The 24,993-nt window shown below is 42.6% G+C and overlaps 1 protein-coding gene across 1 annotated transcript in view; it reads left to right on the forward strand.

Annotated features, from left to right (window-relative positions):
• Nucleotides 1-1,454: 1,454 nt before the first annotated feature.
• mcu (mitochondrial calcium uniporter) overlaps nt 1,455-24,993 on the forward strand; it is a 123,877-nt gene continuing 100,338 nt past the window's right edge. The window contains exon 1 of the mRNA XM_068020456.1: nt 1,455-1,644. Coding sequence (XP_067876557.1) covers nt 1,531-1,644 — 114 coding nt within the window. The 5' untranslated portion in view covers nt 1,455-1,530. The remainder of the gene's footprint in view (nt 1,645-24,993) is intronic.

Here is a 24,993-nt window from a genome sequence, read left to right on the forward strand (position 1 = left end):
AGTAGAGAGAACAGGTCAATTAATATTCCAGGAGCAGACCCTTCTTCAGCATTTTCTCTCTTTGTATTTATATATTGTCTTATTACATCCTTGGGGTGTCCCAAAATGTTTTATAGCTAATTATTTATGAAGTGCAGTCACTATTATTAGCAACCAGCTTGTCACTAAGATCTAACAAATATCACATTAGATGAATAACCAGTTAATCTTTTCTGCGGTTTCTAATGACCCAATGCTTTAGGGCATCGCACGTTTGGCTTTGGTGGCTGATATAATGCAATAATCTGCCACTCTTAACCAAGACTCACTCGTCAACCATAAAGCCTCAGAATGTAAGAGGGTGATTGGGGGTCCATCGAAATAAATTGTGCCCCAGAAAGGAACCAAGCCACTGGTAGGTGGGGGAAGAATTGGCGAGACGATAAACACAAAGGTTCTTACAAATGCGATGAAAAGCGGAAACAGGAATTGCGAATAGCATCCACTTAACCTTTTCTGCAGCATTCCTGTAAAATTTGTCATGAACACACAAGGAAAGGAAAATCTTCAAAAACAGGCAAGAAGGATCAAACAATTAGAAGAAGCACATGTGGAAAGGGATCGGAGGAATTAAAAATTCCTGAAAATTAGGAACAACTAAAAACTCGTTAGAATTAAAATTAATGGATGAAGTTGAAAGATTTGTTTGAATTACTGGAAAATGTGTCATGTTTACTCAAACGGCATTGGGTTTCAACTCTGCCATGCCCAACTATTTCCTTTATACAGTATAATAAAAACAGCAAATGCCGGAAATACTCAGCAAGTCTGGCAGCATCTGTGGAGTCCGAGACCCGACTATTTCCTATTTTGCGACATTGTTACAAGCTTGTTGCAATATTCTTCTTCTTCTTCTTCTTCTTTGGCCTCCTTGTGTTATTAAAAGATGCAACTATTTGTTTCAAGTGATTAATATTTTGAAACACTTGTCGTTTACTTTCTTTGAAACCAATCTGTTTATTTGTACTTCTGGGCTTATTTAATAAAACAGTCAGTATTTTGCTTTTATTAACTGGTATTTCTGTAATGTTTAGTGTGCATTTGCCTCTGGATTTTCAAAAGTAACAAATCCCTTAATGCAATAGTAACAAAAAACAGGGAGGAAAAAGTGAATCAACCTTCAGCAGTTACATGTTGCAGCCACTATTTTTCCATGAATGGACCTGATTGGTGAGTGTACCATAGGTTACACCCCACAGGCTACAATGAGCCAATCAGTGCTTGATTTTTGGTGATTAATAGCTATAAACCCCGCCCCCTTATGTTTCAAAGCCCTTCTCCATCAGATAGGGCTTGTGGAGCAATTGAACGGCAGTGTTAAAGCCCGCCTCTGAGCTGGACTCCGCTGTGATTGGTTGGGATGTGTTTGATTGATGGAGCGTGGACTCCACCCCCCTGGACGATGCCCCACCCCTGGCCCCGCCCTGCCGTGGCCCCCACTGCCGCTGCGGACCGACTGACGGACCCGGGGAAATCGGCTCCACTCTGGCGATGGCGACTGCGGCAAGGGCGGTGCTTTCCGCCGCCCTCGGCAGCAGCAGGACGGCGGCTGGGAGCGGCTTCAGCGGGCTGGCCATCGGCAGGCAGCGGCACCACCAGCGGACGGTGAGTGAGTGAGGGGCAGGAGGCAGCCCCCGCCCCGGGAGTTCCCCCTCCCTCCTCCTCCTGGGCTACTTCCTGAAGGAGGGGAAGGAGAAGCAGTGAGTTCCCCCCCCCTGGGGTGGGGAGTGACCGGGTAGCTTCTCCTACCCTGGGGCCTATGCTCCAGGGAGGGTAGTGGAGGGGGGGGGGAAGGTGACTGTGTGGGAGGTGAGTCCCCTGGACAGGCTGTTCCCCTTCCCCAAGGAGGCAGCTCCTCCCCTGGGCTGTCCTTGGAAGGTGATTCAGGCTCCAGGAAGCGCCTGGAATCTGCCAACCTGAGTCAGGACATCGCAGATCCCGGGTGTGTGTGTGTGTTTGTTTTGGGGAGGGGGTGGCGATGTGATTAAAAGTTGATGCCTTTGGAAGGAGGACCGCAATAGGCAACCCTGAGGGAAGTACCTGCACTTCCCTGGGCTGGGAGCTGGAGAGAGAGAGGAGCACGCAGTAAGCCGGAAGGATACAGGGGAACTGCTGCAGGGCCGTTGAAGAAGTGACCTGAAAAGACATGCGGTTCCTTCTGTAACAAATATCAGAGGAAATGGCGCTGAAATTGTTTGGCAGCAGAGTTTAAAATCATAAATTTGCCCCCCCCCCCTTTAAAAAAAAAAGCTTTACTCTGGTTACAGTGTGAAAGTCGAAACTCGTGTTCAGCCCTTGTCTCAAAAGGATACTCTGAATTAACAGTGTGTGTGTATGTCTCTGTGCAGAGTGCAACCTTCAGGCTTCAACAGGACTTTGCACGCTGCAGTCATTCAGTCTTCTATATTAATAAAATGCTGATATTTAGAGACCTAATGGTGCAGGGTGCTAACATGGGCTTCCCCTGTTAAGCCACAGGATGAATGAGATCTGTCAGGCCAGTTTAGAATGGTGAGTTTATGCCCACGAAAGTGAATCTTTGGTTTCAATTGATGCTTGACAGCAGTCAGCCCATCCCCCATCTCCCCCCCCCCCCCCCCCCCCTTCAAGAGACCAAGCCACAGAGAGGGGAGAAATTGTCAACTTTCTGGCAAATAGTTGAAATGATTGCTCAGTGAGTTTATCCAGCGAGTCTCTGAAGTCTTACAGACCAGAAAGGTACCAGGTTCCATCCTCTGTCTCTTGACTGAGCTGATCTCGTGCGAGGGATCAGGGTGGGGGAAGAGGTCTGATATCAGTCAAGGGATCCTGGCCACCCCTGCGGGAAGTGTTGACTGTGAAATCCCTGCATTTGAATAACCTGCAGCTGATGTACATTGCCAGGCTGGCCCAGGTACCAGAAAGTGTCCCTGCTTGTGAAACTGTATCGTAGCACCAAGTCGACACATTGGGGAGGGAAGAATATTGGAATTGGTATGTTTTCCTTTCCTGTAGGGAGCCTCAAAATGTTGGATGTCGATATTGCAACCATAAAGTTGCAAGTGGATTTATGACTAGTAGCAGGTGGACATATATCCAACCTGAGGATTCCTGAACACAGTTGTGAATGAGTTATAGTTAGTGTAGCGTGTCACTGCTGTCCAACCTACATCTGTTCATGTCACATGTTTGATGACTACTTTAGATCTTGTATGTATTTTAGATTTTAGTTGGGATCTGACTGGTTCGTATCTGTGCACGCACAATTCTCCAATGTCCCTGGGAAGAATATTTCCATAGAACCATAGAAAAATTACGGCACAGAAGGAGGCCATTCAGCCCATTGTGTCTGTGTCAGCCAAAAAAACTAGCCGCCCAATCTAATTCCACCTTCCAGCACCTGGTCCATAGCCTTGCCGGTTACAGCACTTCAGGTGCATGTCCAGGTACCTTTTTTAAAATAATTGAGGGTTTCTGACTCCACCACCACTCCTAACAGTGAATTCCAGGCACCCACCATGCTCTGCGTGAAAACGTTTTTCCTCATGTCCCCTCTAGCCCTTCTACCAATCACCTTAAATCGGTGCTCCTTAGTAATTGATCTCTCCGCTAGGGGAAACGGGTCCTTCCTGTCTACTCGATCTAGGCCCCTCATAACTTTGTATACCTCTATTAATTCACCCCTCAGCCTCCTCTGTTCTGAAGAAAACAACCCTAGCCTAACCAATCTTTCCTCATAGCTGCTACTTTTGAGCCCTGGCAACAGTCTTGTAAATCTGCTCTGTACTCTCTTCAGAGCAATTATGTCGTTTCTGTAATGTGGTGACCAGAACTGTACACAATACTCCAACTGTGGCCTAACCAGCATTTTATACAGTTCCAGCATTACATCCTTGTTTTTGAATTCTATACCTTGGCCAGTAAAGGATAATATTCCATATGCCGCCTTCACCACTCTATCTACCTGTCCTGCCACCTTCAGGAACCTGTGGACATGCACTCCAAGGTGTATGCACTTCTTCTACCCCTCTCAATATCCTCCCATTTATTGCGTATTCCCTTGCTTTATTTGCCCTCCCAAATGCATTACCTCACGCTTTTCTGTATTTAATTCCATTTGACACTTTTCTGCCCCCTCAACCAAACCATTGATATCTTTCTGGAGTCTACAGCTGTCCTCTTCACGATTGACTACACTGCCAAATTTTGTGTTAACAGCAAATTTTCCAATCATGCCTCCCACATTTAAGTCCAAATCATTAATATATACCACAAACAGCAAGGGTCCCAACACTGATCCTCGTGGAATGCCACTGGAAACAGCTTTCCATTCACAAAAACAACAGTCGACGACTACCCTTTGTTTCCTGGCCCTGAGCCAGTTCTGGATCCAACCTGCCGCATTGCCCTGTATCCCATGGGCTTTCATTTTACTCATCAGTCTGCCATGCGGGACCTTGTCAAATGCCTTACGAAAATCCGTGTAGACCACATCCACTGCACCACCCTCATCAATCCTCCTTGTTACTTCTTTAAAAAAACTAAATCAAGTTAGTAAGACGTGACCTTTCCTTAACAAATCCATACTGACTATCCCTGATTAATTTCCGTGCCTTTCTAAGTAGCTGTTTATCCTGTCCCTCAATAGATTCTAACAATTTACCCAACACCAAGATCAGACTGACCGGCCTATAATTGTTTGGCCTATCTCTCGCACCCTTTTTAAACAATGGTACAATGTTCACAGACCTCCAATCGTCTGGTACCTCGCCTGTATCTAGTGAGTATTTGAAGATGATCCTCAGCTCATCTGCTGTTTCCTCCCTGGCTTCCTTTAACAGCCTGGGATGCAAAACATCTGGACCTGGCAATTTATCCCCTTTCAAGTACTTCCTCTCTCATTATGCTTATATCTAATATTTCACACTCCTCTTTAACTACAATGTCTACATCAACCCTCTCTTTTGTGAAGACAGAGACAAAAAACACATCAAGAACCCTGCCCACATCTTCTGCATCCATGCATAAGTTCCCTTGTACATCTCTGATTGGCCGTACCCTTTCCTTCGTTATCCTCTTACTCTTAATGTACTGATAAAACATCTGTGGGTTTTCTGTGATTTTACCTGCCAATAATTTTTCATGTCCTCTCTTTGCTTTTCTAATTTCCTATTTAACTTCACCCTGCACTTTCTATACTTCCTCTAGGCTTTCTAAAGTATTAAGATTTATATGATCGTCATAAGCTGCCTTTTTCTGTTTTAACTTGCCCTGTAAGCTTCTAGATAACCAGGGGACTCTAGATTTGGCCGTACCACCCTTTATCTTTGTGGGGACATGCCTACACTGTGCCTGTAGTATCTCGCTTTTGAATGCCTCCCACTGGTTTGCCACTGATTTTCCTTCGAGTAGCTATTACCTATTTCCTATTACCTCATCGACAGATTTGTAAACACCATCCCAGGGCCTTGTTTCCAGTACAGTTATTCCCAATGCATGGAAAATGCATCCCTAAAGAACTTGATAATTTGTACGTGTGTCTTTGCCACATATATTTTACACCATTTTGTAAGCCAACACAGGGCAGTATGGAGGGTGACTTCTGCTGTTCCTTGCTTGTAACAAAGTCGTGCACATGTCTGTTGGTTTGTAATTTTGTTACAGATAGAAAACAGTGGAAATATAGATTGTTCCTAGAAACTTGAAGCAATAGGATTGTTATGTTTGAATTTACTCTTATTCAGAATCTGCAATTACTGAATAGGAGGAAAATAATTCAGTAATCACTGAGGTTTTCATAAAACATTATTTGGATGTATTGCTGTGTTCTGATTACCTTCTTGCAGGGTATCATCCAAGGTCTTGAGGTTATGTCGTGGAAAATAAGATACTAACTGACAGCTTTGACTAATGCACATTCACTTAAATATTAATAAAGGATTGTAAGATGAAAGTTTGCCTGTCCTAAACAGTCATGAGGCAGCATTACAAACCTGTAATGATGTGCTTAAAATATTTATCAGGATAATGAACAAGATTTTTTTATGTCCTGAGAGAGGATGGAGTGAGCGGTCGTTTAAGACGCTTTAGAGATTGGAATGTATTATAGACTGTAAATGATCCATTCGCTTGTTTTATGGGTAAAACAAGTGAATTTTTCTGCCACTGATAGGATGCAACATTGTGTTCTACTAAATTTCATAGACAAGTGTGGTCCATTGTGACCCACAGTACCACCATGGGTCCCATTTAAATGTTACCGATTGTGGAATGGATATTGATCTACATATCGTACTCTGTAATGTGAAGGAGCATGGTAGTGTTGGGGAAATAATTTATTGAAATGATAGAGTGCTAACCCATCCAGTCCCATTTTACCCTCGGCTTCAGCTCGAGGCTTTTTTGCTGGGGCTGAGTTCTGTTTTGTAATGCCTGTCGGGTGGAGTTTTGCATTGCATCCAGAAAATGTTTGCTGGCAGTTTTTCATTTTGTTTCAGCTTAGAACATTGACACAATGATGCATTTATGTACTCCTGTACCATGACATGAGGATTACAAGGTGCATTATCCGACACTGCAATGCTCACACCCCTTACAATCAAGATTGGGGATAAACCTACCAAATGCATGAATTTTGTATACCAGTATAGTCTTTCTAAGGATGTTCAGTAATGCTGTCAGTTTTCTGACTTGAGCATGATTGTATAATGTGCGCATGGTGAAATGCAAAGAAATTGCAGCATCGAGATAACCAACTTGCATTAGGAGTAGGTGGAGTGAAGAGCATCTCTGATTTAAAAAGTTGTGGGCGACTTGTGCTAGGCGGTGCTTTGGTGAGATGTTAAATGAGGCCCTGTCTACCTATTTGTGTGGATCAAAACCACAGACTTCCAATGGAGTCTGCACTCTAATGTATTCCAGACATTACTGTGTACATCAGTGGTTTTCAAACTCTTCTGCTTGACAGGCGCCTTGTAAATATTCATTTATCCCTGGCAGAACCCTCCCCACCCCATGACATAACTTCTGCCTAAAGGATGACTGTCTTGTCATTGTGGGAAATACTTTTACTTTTGCTGCTAAAGGATGTAGAGGCACTGGAGAAGGTGAAGGTACAGAAAGGGTTTATTAGAATGATAGCAGAACTGAGAGGTTATGCCTCTTGGGAAAGATTGAACAGCCTGGGCTTTTTTCTCTAGAAAAGTGAAAATTCGGGATGACCTGTTCGAGATTTTTTTTTTAATTATCTAAGTGTTTGATAGGGTCAGTTGTAGAGATGCAGGTGAGACTAGAGCTAGGGACTGTAAATATAAGATATATTTATTAATGACGAATAGGGAATTCAGGAGAAACTTCTTTAGCTAGGAAGTGGTGAGAATATGGAACCTGCCACCACAGGGAGTACTGAGATGAATAGCATAGATGTATTTAAGGGGAAACGGAATAAAAACGAGGGAAAAAGGGATAGGAGGATATGTTGAGGGGATTAGATAGAGTGGGAGGAGGATCATGTGCAGCAGAAACCCCAGTGTGCGCCCGTTGGGCTGAATGGCCTGTTTCTATGCTGTAAATACTATGTAACTGTGAATGTATGTTGGTGGGTTTAGTGATGCTGCTGCAGATGCCACTAGGATCTGATGCACAAGTTTCAACAGCCCAGTGACTTTAGTTCAGAGAGTTACATTGAATGATAAATGGGCAACGAAAGCAATTGCAGGTCCTGATTTCTGCAAGTTGAGTTTGCTGGCAAGCATCTCTTACATTGATTGGCTTTTTGTTTCTAATCAATGTAATTTAGTTGCTGTCACCAGGGCTTCCTGACTTAGTGAGAATTATTTGTACAGGAGTTGAGAGGGGGACAGGATTAATCTCCACTTGGAGAGGCAGGGATTAATCAGGGATAGTCAGCATGGCTTTGTCAGGGGGAGATCGTGTCTAACTAACTTGATCGAATTTTTCGAGGCGGTGACTAGATGTGTAGATGAGGGTAAAGCAGTTGATGTAGTCTACATGGACTTCACTGAGGCTTTTGATTAGGTCCCGCATGGGAAATTGGTTAAGAAAGTAAAAATCCAGGGCAATTTGGCAAATTGGATCCAAAATTGGCTTAGTGGCAGGAGGCCGAGGGTGATGGTGTCGAGGGTTGATTTTGCGAGTGGAAGCCTGTGACCAGTGGTGTACCGCAAGGATCTGTGCTGGGACCCTTGTTGTTTGTAGTGTATGTTAATGATTTAGACATGAATATAGGAGGTATGATCGGTAAGTTTGCAGATGGCACGAGAATTGGTGGTGTCATAAATAGTGAGGAGGAAAGCCTTAGATTACAGGATGCTATAGATGGGCAGAGCAGTGACAAATGGAATTTAATCCTGAGAAGTGTAAGGTGATGCATTTTGGAAGGACTAACAAGGCAAGGGAATATACAATGGATGGTAGGATCCTAGGAAGTACAGAAGGTCAGAGGGACCTTGGTGTACTCTTCCATAGATCACTGAAGGCAGCAGCACAGGTAGAGAAGGTGGTAAGGAAGGCATATGGGATACTTGCCTTTATTAGCCGAGGCATAGAATATAAGAGCAGGGAGGTTATGATGGAGCTGTATAAAATGCTAGTTAGGCCACAGCTGGAGTACTGTGTACAGTTCTGGGCACCACACGATAGGAAGGATGTGATTGCACTGGAGAGGGTGCAGAGGAGATTCACCAGGATGTTGCCTGGGCTGGAGCATTTCAGCTATGAAGAGGCTGGATAGGCTAGGGTTGTTTTCCTTGGAGCAGAGAAGGCTGACTGGGGGTTGGGGGGACATGATTGAGGAGTACAAAATCATGAGGGGCATTGATAGATTAGATAGGAAGAAACTTTTTCCCTTAGCGGAGGTGTCAGTAACCAGGGGGCATAGATTTAAGGTAAAGGGCAGGAGGTTTAGAGGGAATTTGAGGAGAACTTTTCTCACCCAGAGGGTGGTTGGAATGTGGAACACACTGCCTGAAGAGGTGGTAGAGACAGGAACCATCTTAACATTTAAGAAGTATTTAGATGAGCACTTGAAATGCCATAGCATACAAGGCTACAGACCAAGTGCTGGAAAATGGGATTAGAATAGATAGGTGCTTGATAGCCGGCACAGACACGATGGGCCAAAGGACCTGTTTCTGTGCTATATGACTGACTCAGTGAGACTGGTGTTGCAGTAATATACAGGATCCTGAGGACAGCTCACCCATATGTCCAGTGAATGTCGACTTGGCTCAGTTGGTAGGATTCTCGCTTCTGAGTCAGAAGGTTGCAGTCTCGAGCCCAGCTCCAGGAGTTGATTTGACACTCCCATGCCGTACTGAGTGCTGCAGAGCGCCATAGATGACAGTGGAACAGGAGGAAGCCATTTGACGCATCATATCTGTGACCGCTCATTGGCTTTGTGGCACGTTTTGTCCTTTGAGCGCGTGGCCTCATCTGCCTGTTTTGTATGGGAATTCAAGATCCCGGTTCATGAAGGGCAAAGAATTTTCTTGGTGTCTCACCCAACATTTTCCCTTCCACCACCACAACACAAAACAGTTTAGCTAGTTCTTCATCTCATTACTGTTCATAATGGTTTAATGATGTGGACTCCTGAATAGATTTAAAATCTCTAGCAGGCTGTTTGGGAAATAAAAATGAGAACTGTGCAGTTGCCAGGAGTTCATTGAGGTGAGAACAGAGGGAGACTCTCTGGCTGTACATTACTGTTATCCTGCTGAATCTAAGTGAAGCAGTATTGATGGTGAATATGGAAAGACTTTTCTAAATGAAACACTATGGAAAATGATAGTTAAAGTAGAATTACTTAGAATGCACAGAAAGAGGCCATTTAGTCTATGCAAATATTTGTGCTTCACGCGTGCCTCCTCCCACCTGACTTCATCTGACCTTATCAGCAGACCCTTCTAAAATGTATCCTCCTTTTAAAAACACTGCCTATCCGAAAGCTGGAAAAAGCTTTGGGCCATAAAGAACATTCGAGAATTGTTGTGTTCGGGACTTGTATGGACAATACGAGTCTTGCATATCAATAACCTCCTTCCAATGAATTTGAAATTGTCCTTAAATGTGAGTGGAATATATTTTACAAGCACAACACTGGGGCATCAAATGTGGCACCAGTTTGATTGACTGTGGCAGTTTGTTTTGGAAATATTGCAGTCCAAGTTCAACACAGTAAGTTGAGGGACTCTAAAGATTAAAGTACATTTTAACAGTTCCCTTGCTCTTTTGGGAGTGGTGGGGTGAGAAAAACAATACTTGGACAAAGTTGCATATGTGAGTAATGGGCAATAAAACCTTAGTAATGGATCCTGATGTCACATCCATCATCATATACCTGTGTCTTGCTCAGCTAATCTTTGGTTTTTAATATTTTCCCCAAATGTTATGTCAAACAGTTGTGCACTATGATCAATGGTTGCACATGTGTTTCCGAAGGGCTGTATTTTAATTCTGAAGAATGAACTTAACTTCAGTATTACCCACTAAATAAAAGTTAATGGGCAGCTCTGATATTTTAACACAGGGCTTGTTGAAGGGGGAAGAGTACTGTGCGTGGCAGGGAGAATGTAGTCTGATGTATAAGTACTTCTCCCGAACTCTCTGCAAATGGAGGGAGGTCGCAGTGAGATTTCCTCTTAGAGTAGAGATGTTCTATTTATCACCCAAATGTGACTTTGTAGAGACCCACCATGCTGGTTTCCTGAATTGAGGGTAGGGTGTGCGTAACGTGTGAAACGTTAGGATCATGTGTATTCATATAAACTGTGTGGATCACTTTGCTCATATAAACTGGAGTGCCCCGACAATATTAACTCAGGCTTGCTTCATACGCTACAGATATCTAGGTCAAACAAGCAAAACTGCAGCCTAAACGCCCAAAGGTCCATTATTGGTGCAATGATCTGAAGTAGATTGCAAATTCTGAGAGCGCCATTCATTTTTCCTTTACTTTTGAGTTTGAATAATGTGTCTTGATATTTTGCGCACAAGATTGGCCTCATGATCTAAATCGTCCCAGGTAAGCCCCACGTTTCATTCCAGGAAAAGAAGTTAGTCATGTCTATCAGTATCTCAGCTAATTGGGCCTTAGAGTGATCAGAGCACAGCTCTATTCACATTGGAGTCGGAAAGGATGAGCAGCATTCACCTCAATACAATAAGGGAGACTTGGTGCCATGATGGTGCTGGAATTAGATTTTGTGATGCTGATGTTGAGTATGGTGAAGAGATCCGTATTTGAGACTTGTTCACTTTTCAGTCTTAAACAATTTTGAGACCATTTGAAAGAAAAGCTAAGGATAATTTTAAACATGAGTTGTAAGTTTTAATGAGCTTATTGGTCAAAAGAAATAGTTGTAAAAGAAACAAAGACTTGCATTTATATAACACCTTTCTTAACCTCAGGACATCCCAAAGCACTTTACAGCCAGTGAAGTATCTTTTGAAGTGTAGTCACTGTTGTAATAATGTAGTGGGAGGATTGACTGTCATTAGGTTATTTGCAGCAACCAATCCCTCTCTTCCTTACATTTGCTGTGCCAGTTTGTCAAATGGGACTTATTTGATATCAACAGTAACATTGACTGAAAATACAACTGGATAGAAACATTGTAGCAAAACAAATGTGCATTTTTAATATTTTATTTCAGACAACCTTTGTACTTGGAACTGTCCATTACTCAACTTTCTTCCTAGCTAAAATGAACAGTTTCAGTCCAGTGGTGTAGCTGTGCCATTTATTTGGCAAGACCTACCTTTGTATCCATGGTTTCCCCCATGTCCCCAACTTTCCATTCATGGATGATGCTTTAGGACCACCAACCCAGTTGCACCTTCATGAGATAGCAAATATCCAAAGGAACTTCACAGAGAGGAAATGGCAGTGAGGAGGATGAGAATTAGGAGTCCTAACTAAGGGTGAGATCTGCAAAAAGTTGTCATAGTGAGGAAAAGGGTTTAGTGTAAGCGCATTGAGCTAAGGTGACTGAAGGCTGTCACTGGTGGTGGAGGATAGGTGGTGGAGGTGGCAAATAAGTGCAGTGGTTTATGGGGAGCTTCGTTCCAAGCAGCTCAGTAATGTAGGACACAGTGCTCTATGGGCCGTTCCCAAGGATGCAAACTAAGATAAACTGTGGCTGGAGGGCCATCTATAGTCTGCCCGGAACTTGCTAGTCTTCCGGTGCCGAGAGCTATAGAAAACCGAGTGTTGCAGACTGGCACATTTCAAGGTTCAAGACTACGTGCTGAGGGACTCAGTAAAGCTTGGGGCAGCTGCTGCAAAGCTTCAGTGGGGAAAAGAGCAAACCGAGGGGCTGGAAACTGTGTAAAATCCCTCTGGCTGTATGCACCAGGGAATGTTTGACATGAAATGTAAATGTATATTGCAAATATTACCTGTAATGTCAAGTCTAGTGAGGCACCTCGTACTCCATTGAAAGAAACTGATCTGTATTGCACTTTATGTAATGTCAAATTTGAACTGTTGTGTAATGTACTTATAAAGTTTTATGAATAAAGTATATTTTTAAAATGAGAGAAGTGTGCGCAAAAAGCCAGAATGGAAAAACTGGAGGGCATGTGCTGGAGCTGGGGGCTGGAAGCTGAGGCTGGGTGGGGCGAGGCTGCAGATGTTGGGTGTGACAATGCTGTAATCCAACTTGTAAAGAATGAGGGATTTGAATTCAATGCATTATGTAGAGGCCAGATTTCCCCACGAGAGACAAGGGAGGTAGTGTTGTCTTCATGCACACCCTTGTGGAGTTGATGGATCATCTGCTTACCCTCTTGCGCAGGAATTGTGTTTTTGAGGAGCTGATGGGGAGGGAGGATTTAATTCACTATTTTCCTTCCTGGTTTCTCTGGGGCCCCACACATTTGTGGTTGATCAGGACTGACATCCAACTCCCAGAGTCTAAAAGCTGATCAGAACCAGTCCTGATGGGACACACGAGAGCTGTTCAAGGTAAAGCTCCTTCCAGTCCTGCTCACTGCACCACTTCCATCCATTAGTTATTGTAATCTTGATGCAGGGCTCAGACACCCATTGTAAATAGTTCAGGTTCTCTGTTGCCTGTCAACTTACACTGCTCAAACACATCACTGCCTTGTTAACGTGTTCAATAAATTTCTGTGATTTCTTGCACCTTCCTTACCTCCTGTCTTGTTCCACTCCTTATCCAAATGGGACTTGATGTTTTTGACCTTGGTTGCACAAGAAGCTGAGTATTTGAGATTGCCATGGTATAGTTTAATAAAGACAAGGATATGTAATACTATTAACGTAACACTCCCTTTTCACCCCTGTGCTCGTTGACCAACATTGGCCCCTGGTTAAGCAACGTCTTGATTTTTAAAATTCTCATCCTTGATTTCAAATTCCTCCATGGCCTCGCCCCTCCCTATCTCTGTAATGTCCTGCAGCCCCACAACCCTCTGAGATTTCTGTGCTCCTCTAAGTCTGGCCTCTTGTGCATCTCTTATTTTAGTTACTCCACCGTTGGTGTCCCCAAGCTCTGGCATATCCTCTACAGCTATTCACTCCTCCACTTCACTTTCCTCCTTTTTTAAGACATTTCTTAAAACCTACCTTTTGACCAAGCTTTTGGTTGTTTGACCTAATGTCTCCTTTGTGGCTCGGTGTCATACTGTGAAGCGCCTTGGGGCGTTTTATTCCATTAATGGTGCTATATAAATACAAGTTATTGTAGTAATGGTTACTTCTCTGTATAAACAACAATGTGGTAGAGAATGCATTCATCTTGAACAAATAATTGACTAGGGAATGCACTCAATTAAAAGATTCCAATTTTAAGAGTTCCATTTATGCAAATGCACTTCCTTCAGTATTCTTTGATAGAAGTCCAGTTTGTTATGTGTTTTAATTACACATGCATAAATATTACAATCACATTGCCTAAATATAACGCATTAAATGTTTTGTGTCTCAGAACAGCTGAGAATTGAGCCTTTGCACACAACCGCAACTGAACAGGTTATTTTAGTAGCTTGCAGGTTGAGCACTTGTTACGACCAGGTGAGAAAGGTGTACAGGGGTCTTTTACTGTATTCACCTGGTCTTATTGTAACAGTGTTTAATTTTAAACACACACACCCTTTGTGAATTCTTGTTCACAACTTTGCAATTATAAGGCAAAGAAATGAGCACAAATAGGCTTTCTTTAGTTTAAAGAAGATTAACTTTATTAAACCTTAATCTTAACCTCTAATATGGTTCATGCCTACAGATATGACATACCCACGCTGGCATGCACACGCAATATAAACATGCAGATAGGGACAGAAAAGAGGAGAGGAACATATAGTAGAGAGGGGTTTAAGGCAATATCTTGTTAGGGTGCTTCGAGCTCACTGTGGTCCCTTTGTAAGTAGTCTTGCTTTTTGTTGGGGCCCAATAGTCTTCTAATAACTTTGTTCACATGTGAAACTCAAAGAAAAAAGTTTCCTATGTTTTCACAAGATTCAGTTCTGTGGGAAGGAGATGGAGGCAGACAGGAGAGGAGGTAATTCTTGCTTCACTTCTAGGAGAGATCTTCACTCCATGAGCACATGGCTTTGTTGGAAGTTCAAATTAAAAAAAAAACTCCAGCCAGCTTGTCATGTGACTAAAACTGCTTTGACCACTTCTGTGTATTGGGGAAGCAACGACTGTGTCCAACGCTGCTAGTTACTGTACAAAAAAATGTCTTTCCAGTCACGGGCTTACAGCTTTAAGTTTTAATGTTCATGTGGTGAAATAATAGGTGCCTCAGCCTTGGTAGGTGGGGGGATGTGAAGGAGGGGTGGAGTTCCTAGTGGTTGTTGGCTATCTGTATCTCTAAGATTTCTGCTCTTCTAGATGTAAAGAGAACTAAAGAGATGAGGAGTACGACCAAGTGATGAAATGGGCAATAAAATCTCTGAATACACAGCATGTCACCCAACTTGGAAAATTTCACCTTGTTGCCACTTGATTGCAAATTTGACTTTTTTTCTCTGTAATTTATAATCTTCCACTCATCCACAATAGTCAAACAGGTGTTGCTAAAGCCATCACTCTATGAATTCAGTTATTCTTCTAGGTTCAGAGGCCGCATCTACTCCTGTTGAGCTGTCTTAACACATACCACATGCAGACTGCAAAATAATAGCTCTGAGCAAATAAAACAACCCTTGAGTATTCCATTCAGCATCCCAGACATTCGAGCAAATATTTGATGGATTGGTGATTTATACATAAGTTGGTGTCAAGTTGAAGAGAAAGTTAACTCATCAAAATGGTTTTAAAATAGCCTAGTTTCCTCAGGAGACATTTCAGTTGCGGGGACTAGAAATGTAACTTGGAAATTTTTTATATGCCTTTTTAATTAAGATGTACATATTTAGGGTTATCCATAACTGTCATCGTTTCCCACTGTACAAGTTATGTAGATGTCATGGGTGTTTTTGTTGACTTGCATGAGGGAAATGGGCAGTGAATGAAGCTGGTACTTACATTTCCAGCTGAATGTCCAATGAAGATTAAAACACGATGAAAGAAATGAGACTAAAACTCAAATTACCAAGAGTTGGGGGCTAAAAGAGCACAGGTCGATGTCCCCCGGCATTGGAATGATGTTGGAAATTGAAATTGTCATTCAAGTCTCAGTTTATTAGCGTGTTGACATTTAGTGAGTTGTGACGGAAGTGAAAGCACAATGAGATCAATTTTTGAACAAGTACCTGAAAGGAAGAAACATGAGGAATGCAAAATCTAAATGAATTTTTTTGCGAGACTATAATTTGGGAACAAAAGACTGCACTAAAATTAGGACTAAATTATTTCTGAAATCTGTCAATAAAACAAGACTGAAGCTTGAAGCCTGGATACAAGAAGAAAATGAAAATTATTAAAATTGTGGCCCTTTTTTAAAAAAAAAGACATCAAAGTAATCGTGCATGCTTGTAGAAACATGGACTTCACCCAGTGAAACCATTCTGCTGTTGAAGAATTACAACAGGTACATTGTACGCAGTGAGAGGGTGAAGCAGTTGCCTACAAATCTCAAACACAGTTACGAGCGATTAATTGACACAGACAAATTCCTCTTTTCACCATCACAAATAACCAGCTTCATTACGACAGCACCTCTCTGCCAGCAAATCTGCGAACAGTCAAGAGCTTTGTTTAAAGCCTGAAACATAAAGCTGTGCAGACTGAGGCTGGGTGATATGGAACAGGTGAGGCTGTTGCATGAACAGCTTTGGCAGACGACATTAACTAGAAAGGGTCTTTGAAGAGAGCAAAGCCTTCGGTTATGGAATTTCTTGGCATTTGTTCAACCCTTTGTCCATTGCCCTCTATCTGTCCAGCAGTCTCCTAATGTAACAACAATAACTTGACTTTATACAGGGCCTTCAACGAAGGAAAAATGCCCAAAGTACTTCAGAGAAGGGAAGTGGGACAAAATAGTCAACACCACAGCGTTATAATTTCACAAACTTGTGGATCAACTTGGAGTAGATTTCTCGCTCCTGTTTGGTTTTAGAGGGCCAGTCCTAATTACCATGGAGCAGAAATTACATTACAGTAGTACAGGCTTGATTGGGATTGACGAGACCTTAATGTGAAGAATTGCAACACTGGAGTTTAAATTACAGATGCTTTTAGGGTAACTTGATGCCTTCATGAGTTGAGAAATGTCGAAGGGAAATTCATGGTTTAAATATCAGGCTTAAATGCTTTGTTGCTATGGTTAAAATAATTGAATCATCAGCCTGGAGTAAGCGTTTCACAAGACTTCTCTCTCCCACGCAGTGGGCAGAATATTTAAAAATGAAATTTTAATGATTAAAAATATCTCTATTCAAGGTGAAGCATTGGTTGTGTGCTGCTTCTTTTGAGGCAACCTTCAAGTTTTTGCTAACAAAATTGTATATGGATACCAGATTCATAATTCCATTCCAATCCTGCTTTGCAATTTCCAATATAATTCTTTTTAATACCAATCATCACTTGAAATTTTCTTGAAATAGTTTCTCCATGTCTTTATTCACAAGATGCATGCATTTCTGCTAAGGCCAGCAATTATTGCCCATCCCTAATTGCCCTTGCGATGATGGTGGTGAGCTGCCTTCCTGAACCGCTGCAGTTTGTGTGTTCTTCTAGCCGTTACAAGTTGTGGGATTGGAAGGTTTTTGTGTCTTGATTCCACCCATGTTGTAAGCTTGGCGGAATTGGCAGCACTGTCCCTCTGAGCCAGAGGTTGTGGGTTCAACCCTGTCCCAGGACTTGTGGCACATAATGGAGATTGATGGACTAGTGCTGCATTATTGGAGGTTCTGCTCTCCAGGTGAGCCACTCAATCTATCACCCATTTGGTTGGGTAGAAATTGCCCCTTACCAGCATTGGAAATTCTCCCAGTGCCTGGGCCAACTTTGCTCCCTCAACCAATACCACCAAAAGTAGATTTGTTGGTCATTCATCGCATTGCTGTTTGGGCAGCTTGCTGTGTGCAGATTAGCTGCCACGTTTGTCTCTATAACTGCAATTCAAAGTAATTCATTGTATATGAAATTTGTTTGGGAGTGCTGCATGAGTTTGTTCTTCTGTGGAAGCTGTTAGTTTGACACCATGTTTAAGTTTGTTCGCAGAATTACATAGTTACCGTGTAGAAGGAGGCCATTCGGCCCATCATGTCCGCACTGGCTCTCTGAAAGAGAAATTCCCTCAGTTCCATTCCCCCTACTTCTACCTCTAACCCTGCACATTCTTCCTTTTCATATAACTGTCTAATTCCCTTTTTAATGCTTCATTTGAACCTGGCTGCATCACATTCTCAGGCAACACATTCCAGATCTTAACCATGCTGCGTGAAAAAGTTTTTCCTCGTGCCACTTTTGCTTCTCTTAGCAAATACTTTAAACCTGTGCCCTCTTGTTCTCGATCCTTCCACGAGTGGGAACAGTTTCTCTCTATCTACTCTGTCCAGACCCTCATGATTTTGAATACCTCTAGCAAATCACCTCTCAGCCTTCTTGTCTCCAAGGGAAACAGTGCTAACTTCTCCAATCTGTCTTCATAACTGAAATTCCTCATCCCTGGTACCATTCTCATTAATCTTTTCTGTATTCTCTCCAATGCCTTCACGTCTTTCCTAAAGTATGGCACCCAGAACTGGACGCAAGACTCCAGCTGAGGCCGAACTAGTGTCTTATACAAGTTCAACATAACTTTCTTGCTCTTGTACTCTATGCCCCTATTAATGAAGCCCAGGATACTGTATGCTTTATTAACTGCTCTCTCAACCTGTCCTGCCACCTTCAATGACATGCACATATACACCTAGGTCCCTCTGCTCCTGCACTCCCTTTAGAATTGTACCCTTTATTCTATATTGTCTCTCCATGTTCTTCCTACCAAAATGAATGCCTTCACATTTCTCTGCATTGAACTTCATCTGCCACCTGTCTGCCCATTCCACCAACTTGTCTATGTCCTTTTTGAAGTTCTACACTATCGTCCTCACAGTTCACAATGCTTCCAAGTTTCGTATCATCTGCAAACTTTGAAATTGTGCCCTGTACACCAAGGTCTAGGTCATTAATATATATCAGGAAAAGCAAGGGTCCCAACACTGATCCCTGGGGAGCTCCACTACAAACCTTCCTTTAGCCCGAAAAAACATCCATTAACCACTACTCTTTTGTTTCCTGTCATTCAGCAAATTTTGTAACCATGTTGCTAATGGCCCTTTTATTCCATGAGCTACAAGTTTCCTCACAAGTCTGTGTGACACTGTATCAGACACCTTTGAAAGTCTATGTACACCACATCAACAGCATTGCCGTCATCAACCCTCTCTGTTACCACCTCAAAAAAACTCCAAGTTAGTTAGACATGATTTTCTCTTAAGAAATCCATGCTGGCTGTCCATAATTCACTCGCATTTGTCCATGTGACTATTGATTTTGTCCCGAATTATTTTTTCTAGATGTTTTTCCACCACCGAAGTTAAACTGACTGGCTTGTAATTGCTGGGCTTATCTTTACACCCTTTTCTGAACAAGGATGTAACGCTTGCAATTCTCCAGTCCTCTGGCATCACCCCCGAGTCTAAGGAAGGCTGAAAAATTATGGCCAGTGCCTCAGCGATTTCCACCCTCACTTCCCTCAGTATTCTTGGATGTTATTTCATGTTGCAAAGCACATGAATATGCAGAAGAAAAACACCTATGCGTATATTACACAGGGAGTGTTAGTCGATTTTGTTGTGTCTGCATAAAGCACTCCTTTGATGGTCCCTGAACTGTTATCTTGCTATAAGCCTCACAGTTATTCTGTAGGTATCACCATGTGAGATGAATGCTGGTCAATTGTGTGTTCGACCTCGGCAGTTGTAAACCTTTTATAGGGCTGTTGTAACATTATATCTAGTGCTTTGTCTTTAGTTACCATGGTGGAATAGAGAAATTGAAAAGTTGAGCTAATAAAAAGTCAAAACAAACACCAGTCATGAGAAAAGAACAATGACAGTAGGACAGTTAGGTTTAATCGCTATCAAGCGTGCACTGTCCATAAACAACAAGGTTTCCTAACGTATCCAATTACTGTCACACAGCAAAGAAAATTCTTAGCCTGGAAATGACATCACACAAACCGTTAACAGCGACTAAAGGAACTTGATATTGTCATAAGAGCAAAATACTGCGGATGCTGGAACTCTGAAATGAGAACAGAAAGTGCCGGAAATACTCAGCAGGTCTGACAGCATCTGTGGAGAGAGAAACAGAGTTAACATTTCAGGTCTGCGACCTTTCATCAGATATTGTCAAGTTTAGTTTTTGGGTTTTCACCTTATTTACTCCTTGGGTCCGGCATTATGGACCACTCCTTCTGTAAGCAGAACCCATGATTCCGACATCTGGAGTGGGCCTTAATTTGTGCAATCTCTGTCTACTTTATTACAAGTCTTTCACATGTGCACGCCTCAAAAAATTAGTTTGTGCAATGTGTTGTGGCTGCCGAGGTATGATTTTCCTATTTTAATGCTACGGTACTCCTTATTTAGTGCTCTCAGCCAGTGACACTGTGCCAGTACTGTGTAATGTGCCTCTTACTGGAGTTGGGGAGCATCACATGATTTGATCTTCATTGCTAGACCTTTTGCGTCTGTCTGCTGTTTTCAATGCCTCTCCAGCGCTGTTTGCTCCTCACTGTCTGACCACGCCCCCAGTTCAGTTCTCCATCTTCATCCCCACTCTCTCCCACACTCTCCTCCCCCTTCAAATCTGGAAGCCTGGGGCTAACATGCTCTCCTCCACTCCCCTATCTCCGCAATCCCATGTGGATTTTGGACCTCGACTTGCAACCTGGTTTTTCTCCTCCATTCATATCGAAGTAATGGGTCAATTTTCTAACCTCTAATGCATGGGAGTATACTCAAAATATAAAATGGAATTTGCAAATATTTTGGGGATAGAGAGAGAATTTCCATTACATAACAGTGCAGGGACTGTTGTGTCCACTAAACTCTCTTATGCTGATTTGGAAGTACTAAACTGTTGGAACTCCTAAAAAGCCTTCAAAATGATTTAGGCAGGAATATATGAATATAAATTAATTCTCATTTAGCCGATTTGCATCTGAATCATTGCTGCTTCTCCTTTGTGCCAGTTATCTTTGCTAATAGTAATTTCCTAATCTTAAAAATGAATGATACTGAGTTTCCCTGATCCTGCTGAGATCTGATTAGTTCAGATTATGCATTCCAGTTTGTGTGTGCCATAGAGAAACCCTCAAACTAAGGCAGCTGCTTTTAGTTTGAGCAACTTTGCAGTGTAATTGTGATGGTAATTGGAAACCAGCAAGCACACCTGCAAATTGCGTTAAATTGCCCTTCTGAGGAATGCTATCGAAAAGTAACTTATAAGGAGTTTTGAAAGTGAAAATTGGTGTAAGTTTTTACAGTTTGCAGTGAGGTCTGCTGCATTGTTAAATTGGAACTGAGTTAAAGCCACTTTGCCTCAATATCTTTGAAGGCACCGTATAAACATTTCTACTTTTTACAGCTGTACATCCTCTGTTTGGGTAACTGTAGCTGGTGAGTATGTGCTACAAATTAGTTTAGTGAGGAAGTACAGTTTAAGGAAGAGTTGCTTCACATAAAACTTCACTTATTTGATTTCCTGCAGTATTGAGAGTTCTGCTTTGGCTGAGGTGATATTATTGCACAGGCTCCTGAGGAACTACTGAGGTTAGAATCAGAGAATGATAAAGCACAAAAGGAGGCCATGCGGGCCATTGTGACTGTACTGGCTCTTTGTTAGAGCTATTCAATTAATCCTATTCCCCATAGCTGTGTGTTTTGTTTCCCTTCAAGTATTTATCTGATTCACCTTGAAACATTGCAGTTGAATCTGCTTCCAGGCACTGCATTGCAGATCACAACAACTCACTGAGTTTAACCAACAAAAAGTTTCCTCCTGCTGCCTCTGTGTCCTCTGGTTACTGACATTACTGCTACTCTCCTTCTTGGCCACTTCAACTGAGTCACTGGCATGGATGGCATTTCTGCTTATGTGAACACAGAAATCTCCTCTTACGTTCTCCTTATTTACCCTATCAAACCCTTGCATGATTTTGAACACCTCTAAGAGATCTCTCTGTTGTTGTTTTGTATATTAAGTTAAGGAAGTAACAAGTCATGGAGGAATCCACAGACCCTGACCCAGGAGACTGTGAAAGAACAGACTTTCCAACATTCAGTCAGAATCAATATTTGGGCTTGGCTGGGATCAGAGATTATAACCAGGTTTTGTTGCAATCAGCATAAAAATGTATCAGTTGAATGATATTGCATAATCTTGTCATGGGTACAACATGGTTCCTAATAAAATAGTAACAACAAAATGACGTGATTTAAAAATATAAACTTGGTACAGATCTAACATAGGCAGTGATTTGAAATAGAATTTTTAAAAAATTGAACAAAACCCTGTGATGACTAGATTAAATCTCAAGATGTAGACGGAGGCAGACATTATACTGTCTGTCACTCTGCTGTTCTTGAATGTCGGTACAAGAGCGGGCTGCATAAAATCTAGTATTTGACTGTATTACCCTCACATGGCCTGTTGGCAACACAAACGCTGGTAGTTCCTGTCAGCTTGAATTAACACCTTCTTCTGTGTAACTTGCACATCTCTCAATGTCAGCCAAAGTATTACAAATTGGGATAACAAATACAACTTGCAGTATATGCAACACGGGATGAATGTAAATCTTTGTCTTACTGTACACTGTCAAGCCCAAAACTGTTTGGGGACTGAAGGAGACAGGAAGATGTCAAGGAGATGACAGAACCAAAATGCAACAACTTACAGGTGTGAGACCACAGCCTGTGATTTATTGTGTAGGTCTGGCTGTTAGTCCAGAGAGATTGCTGGTCAAGGTCCCTGTGTAGTACACTTGTTTTCCAGTTTAGTTTCTTTCCACCTCAGTCATTCCCTTAACTCCTATCGCTCACTGTCAAATTCAGAGCACTTCCCGACTGATCGATATGAACCCCTTCATGCCCAAGCATTACCATGGTTTCACCCTGTTGTCAACTCCATGTATATATCACATAGGCTTTGCTCCTCAGTTCTCCACTGCACCATTGGCAACTGTTCCTCCCGACACCCTCATCCTTTCTATCCTTCTGCCTTCCACCACACAACCCAAATTCTAAAAGCTTCCTTAAAACCCTGCGGAGTGACTTTCGGCACTCCAGGTCTTATGTTTCCACCCCCCGTCCCCCACTTTCTCTCCTGATTGGTGTCCACTTTTCTCAAGAAAAGGCACTCCTTCAAACTTGCCTCTTTGAGCAAGCGTTTGGTCACCTGTCCTAAAATCTCCTTTATAGTTTAGTTTAGAGATACAGCACTGAAACAGGCCCTTCGGCCACCGAGTCTGTGCCGACCATCAACCACCCATTTATACTAATCCTACACTAATCCCATATTCCTACCACATCCCCACCTGTCCCTATATTTCCCTACCACCTACCTATACTAGGGGCAATTTATAATGGCCAATTTACCTACCAACCTGCAAGTCTTTTGGCTTGTGGGAGGAAACCGGAGCACCCGGAGGAAACCCACGGAGAACTTGCAAACTCCACACAGGCAGTGCCCAGAATTGAACCCGGGTCGCTGGAGCTGTGAGGCGGCGGTGCTAACCACTGTGCTGCCCAGTTTTAAATGTGGCTCAGTTTAAAATTTTGTTTGTTAACATGACTATGAAGTGCCACATTAAAGGCTATACAAATGCAAGTTGTTGCTGCATTTGTTTTTTAATGCAGGATTACAGTACTATTGTACCAATTTATTCGGGTCACCATCTATGCTGCTGGTGAGGCTGTGAGATGCATATATACGTGGCACAAAATCAGTGAAAGGAAGACCGCGCCAACAAAACCTGCTGATGTCAATTTGGTAGTATTGCAGTTGCTTGAGGGAGTTGAATTAAGTGCCTCCTCCCTAACTCCGGCTGTGCTCACAATGTTAATGGGATTGTAAACTAAACATACCTGAATCCACAGTGCCAAAGGCTCTGATGAGTAATCGCATCAGTGTAAATTGAGTTGAAGGAGAGTCTCTCCCAATGCAGGAATGCAGTGACTGTTGATCTTGTGAAACCTTCTTTTGGGCCTCCTTATCTCGAGAGACAATGGATACGCGCCTGGAGGTGGTCAGTGGTTTGTGAAGCAGCGCCTGGAGTGGCTATAAAGGCCAATTCTGGAGTAACAGGCTCTTCCACAGGTGCTGCAGAGAAATTTGTTTGTTGGGGCTGTTGCACAGTTGGCTCTCCCCTTGCGCCTCTGTCTTTTTTCCTGCCAACTTGTGAAACCAGTTACTGTGATATTGGCAATCCTTGGTTCCTGAAATACAAAGACATGATTGATGTCTCTAATATTCATAGGGGAGGGATAAAGGTGCAGTTCAAGGTACAACAGTGGGTTTTATGCAATAGTCTGGCAAGTAGTCAACAGTACTTGAGATTTGCAGTCTCAAATTAATGCCAAAGAATCTTGGAGGTCCATAAGATACTTAATTGAATAGAGAAAATGAGTCCTGAGCAGTACCTGCAGGCAAACCATGGCAGGATGCGATGAAGCCGGTTCAGGAGTGTAAAGGACAAGTTTAGGGCAGAAGGTGCTCAGTATTTGTAGCACAGAGACAGATCCATACTGGTGTTTATGCTGCACCTACAGCTCTCCTCCCACACTTCTTCTCACCCCTTCAGCATATTGATCTATTCCTTTCTACCTCGTGTGTTTCTCTAACCTCCCCTTAAATGTATCTACGCTGTTCACATCAACTACTCCTTGTGGTAGCGAGTTCCACATTCGAACCACAAGATAGAAGGTATTTCTTTACACAGAGCATGAAGGCCAGCTGGAATTCTTTGCTATGAAGGGTGGGACGCTGGACCCATTTAAGGAACAACACAGAATTGACATGAAGACCGTAGGGTTGGTGATTTGGAAGCTATCAAATGAGTCAAAGACTGAATTCTTCCAAATTTTACAAAAGAGAACTTCAATTTATATAGCACCTTATCATTCCCACAGGATGTCCCAAAGCACTACACAGCCAGTGGCTTGCTAGGCTGTACACAAATGTGACAGCCAAATTGTGCACTGCAAGATCCCACAAATTATAGATCAGTTATGTTTTTTCAGTAATGGTTGTGGGGAACAGAGGGGAACTGTTGATCAGGACATTGGGATTACTCACTGCTTCCCTTCAAATAAAGATCCAAGCAGGGAGCTGGGACTTTGGTTTAATTTCTCTAATAGACTGCATTTCCAGTAGTACAGCTGTGCTTCTTTGCTGTCCTGGAGTGTTGGCCTTGCATTATAAGCTGAACTGGTGCTTGAAGTGACTGACTCAGATGCCGAAGTGCTATCCACTGGACCAACCTGATA

The sequence above is a fragment of the Heterodontus francisci genome, chromosome 42 (assembly GCF_036365525.1).
Source record: "Heterodontus francisci isolate sHetFra1 chromosome 42, sHetFra1.hap1, whole genome shotgun sequence".
Taxonomy (NCBI): domain Eukaryota; kingdom Metazoa; phylum Chordata; class Chondrichthyes; order Heterodontiformes; family Heterodontidae; genus Heterodontus; species Heterodontus francisci.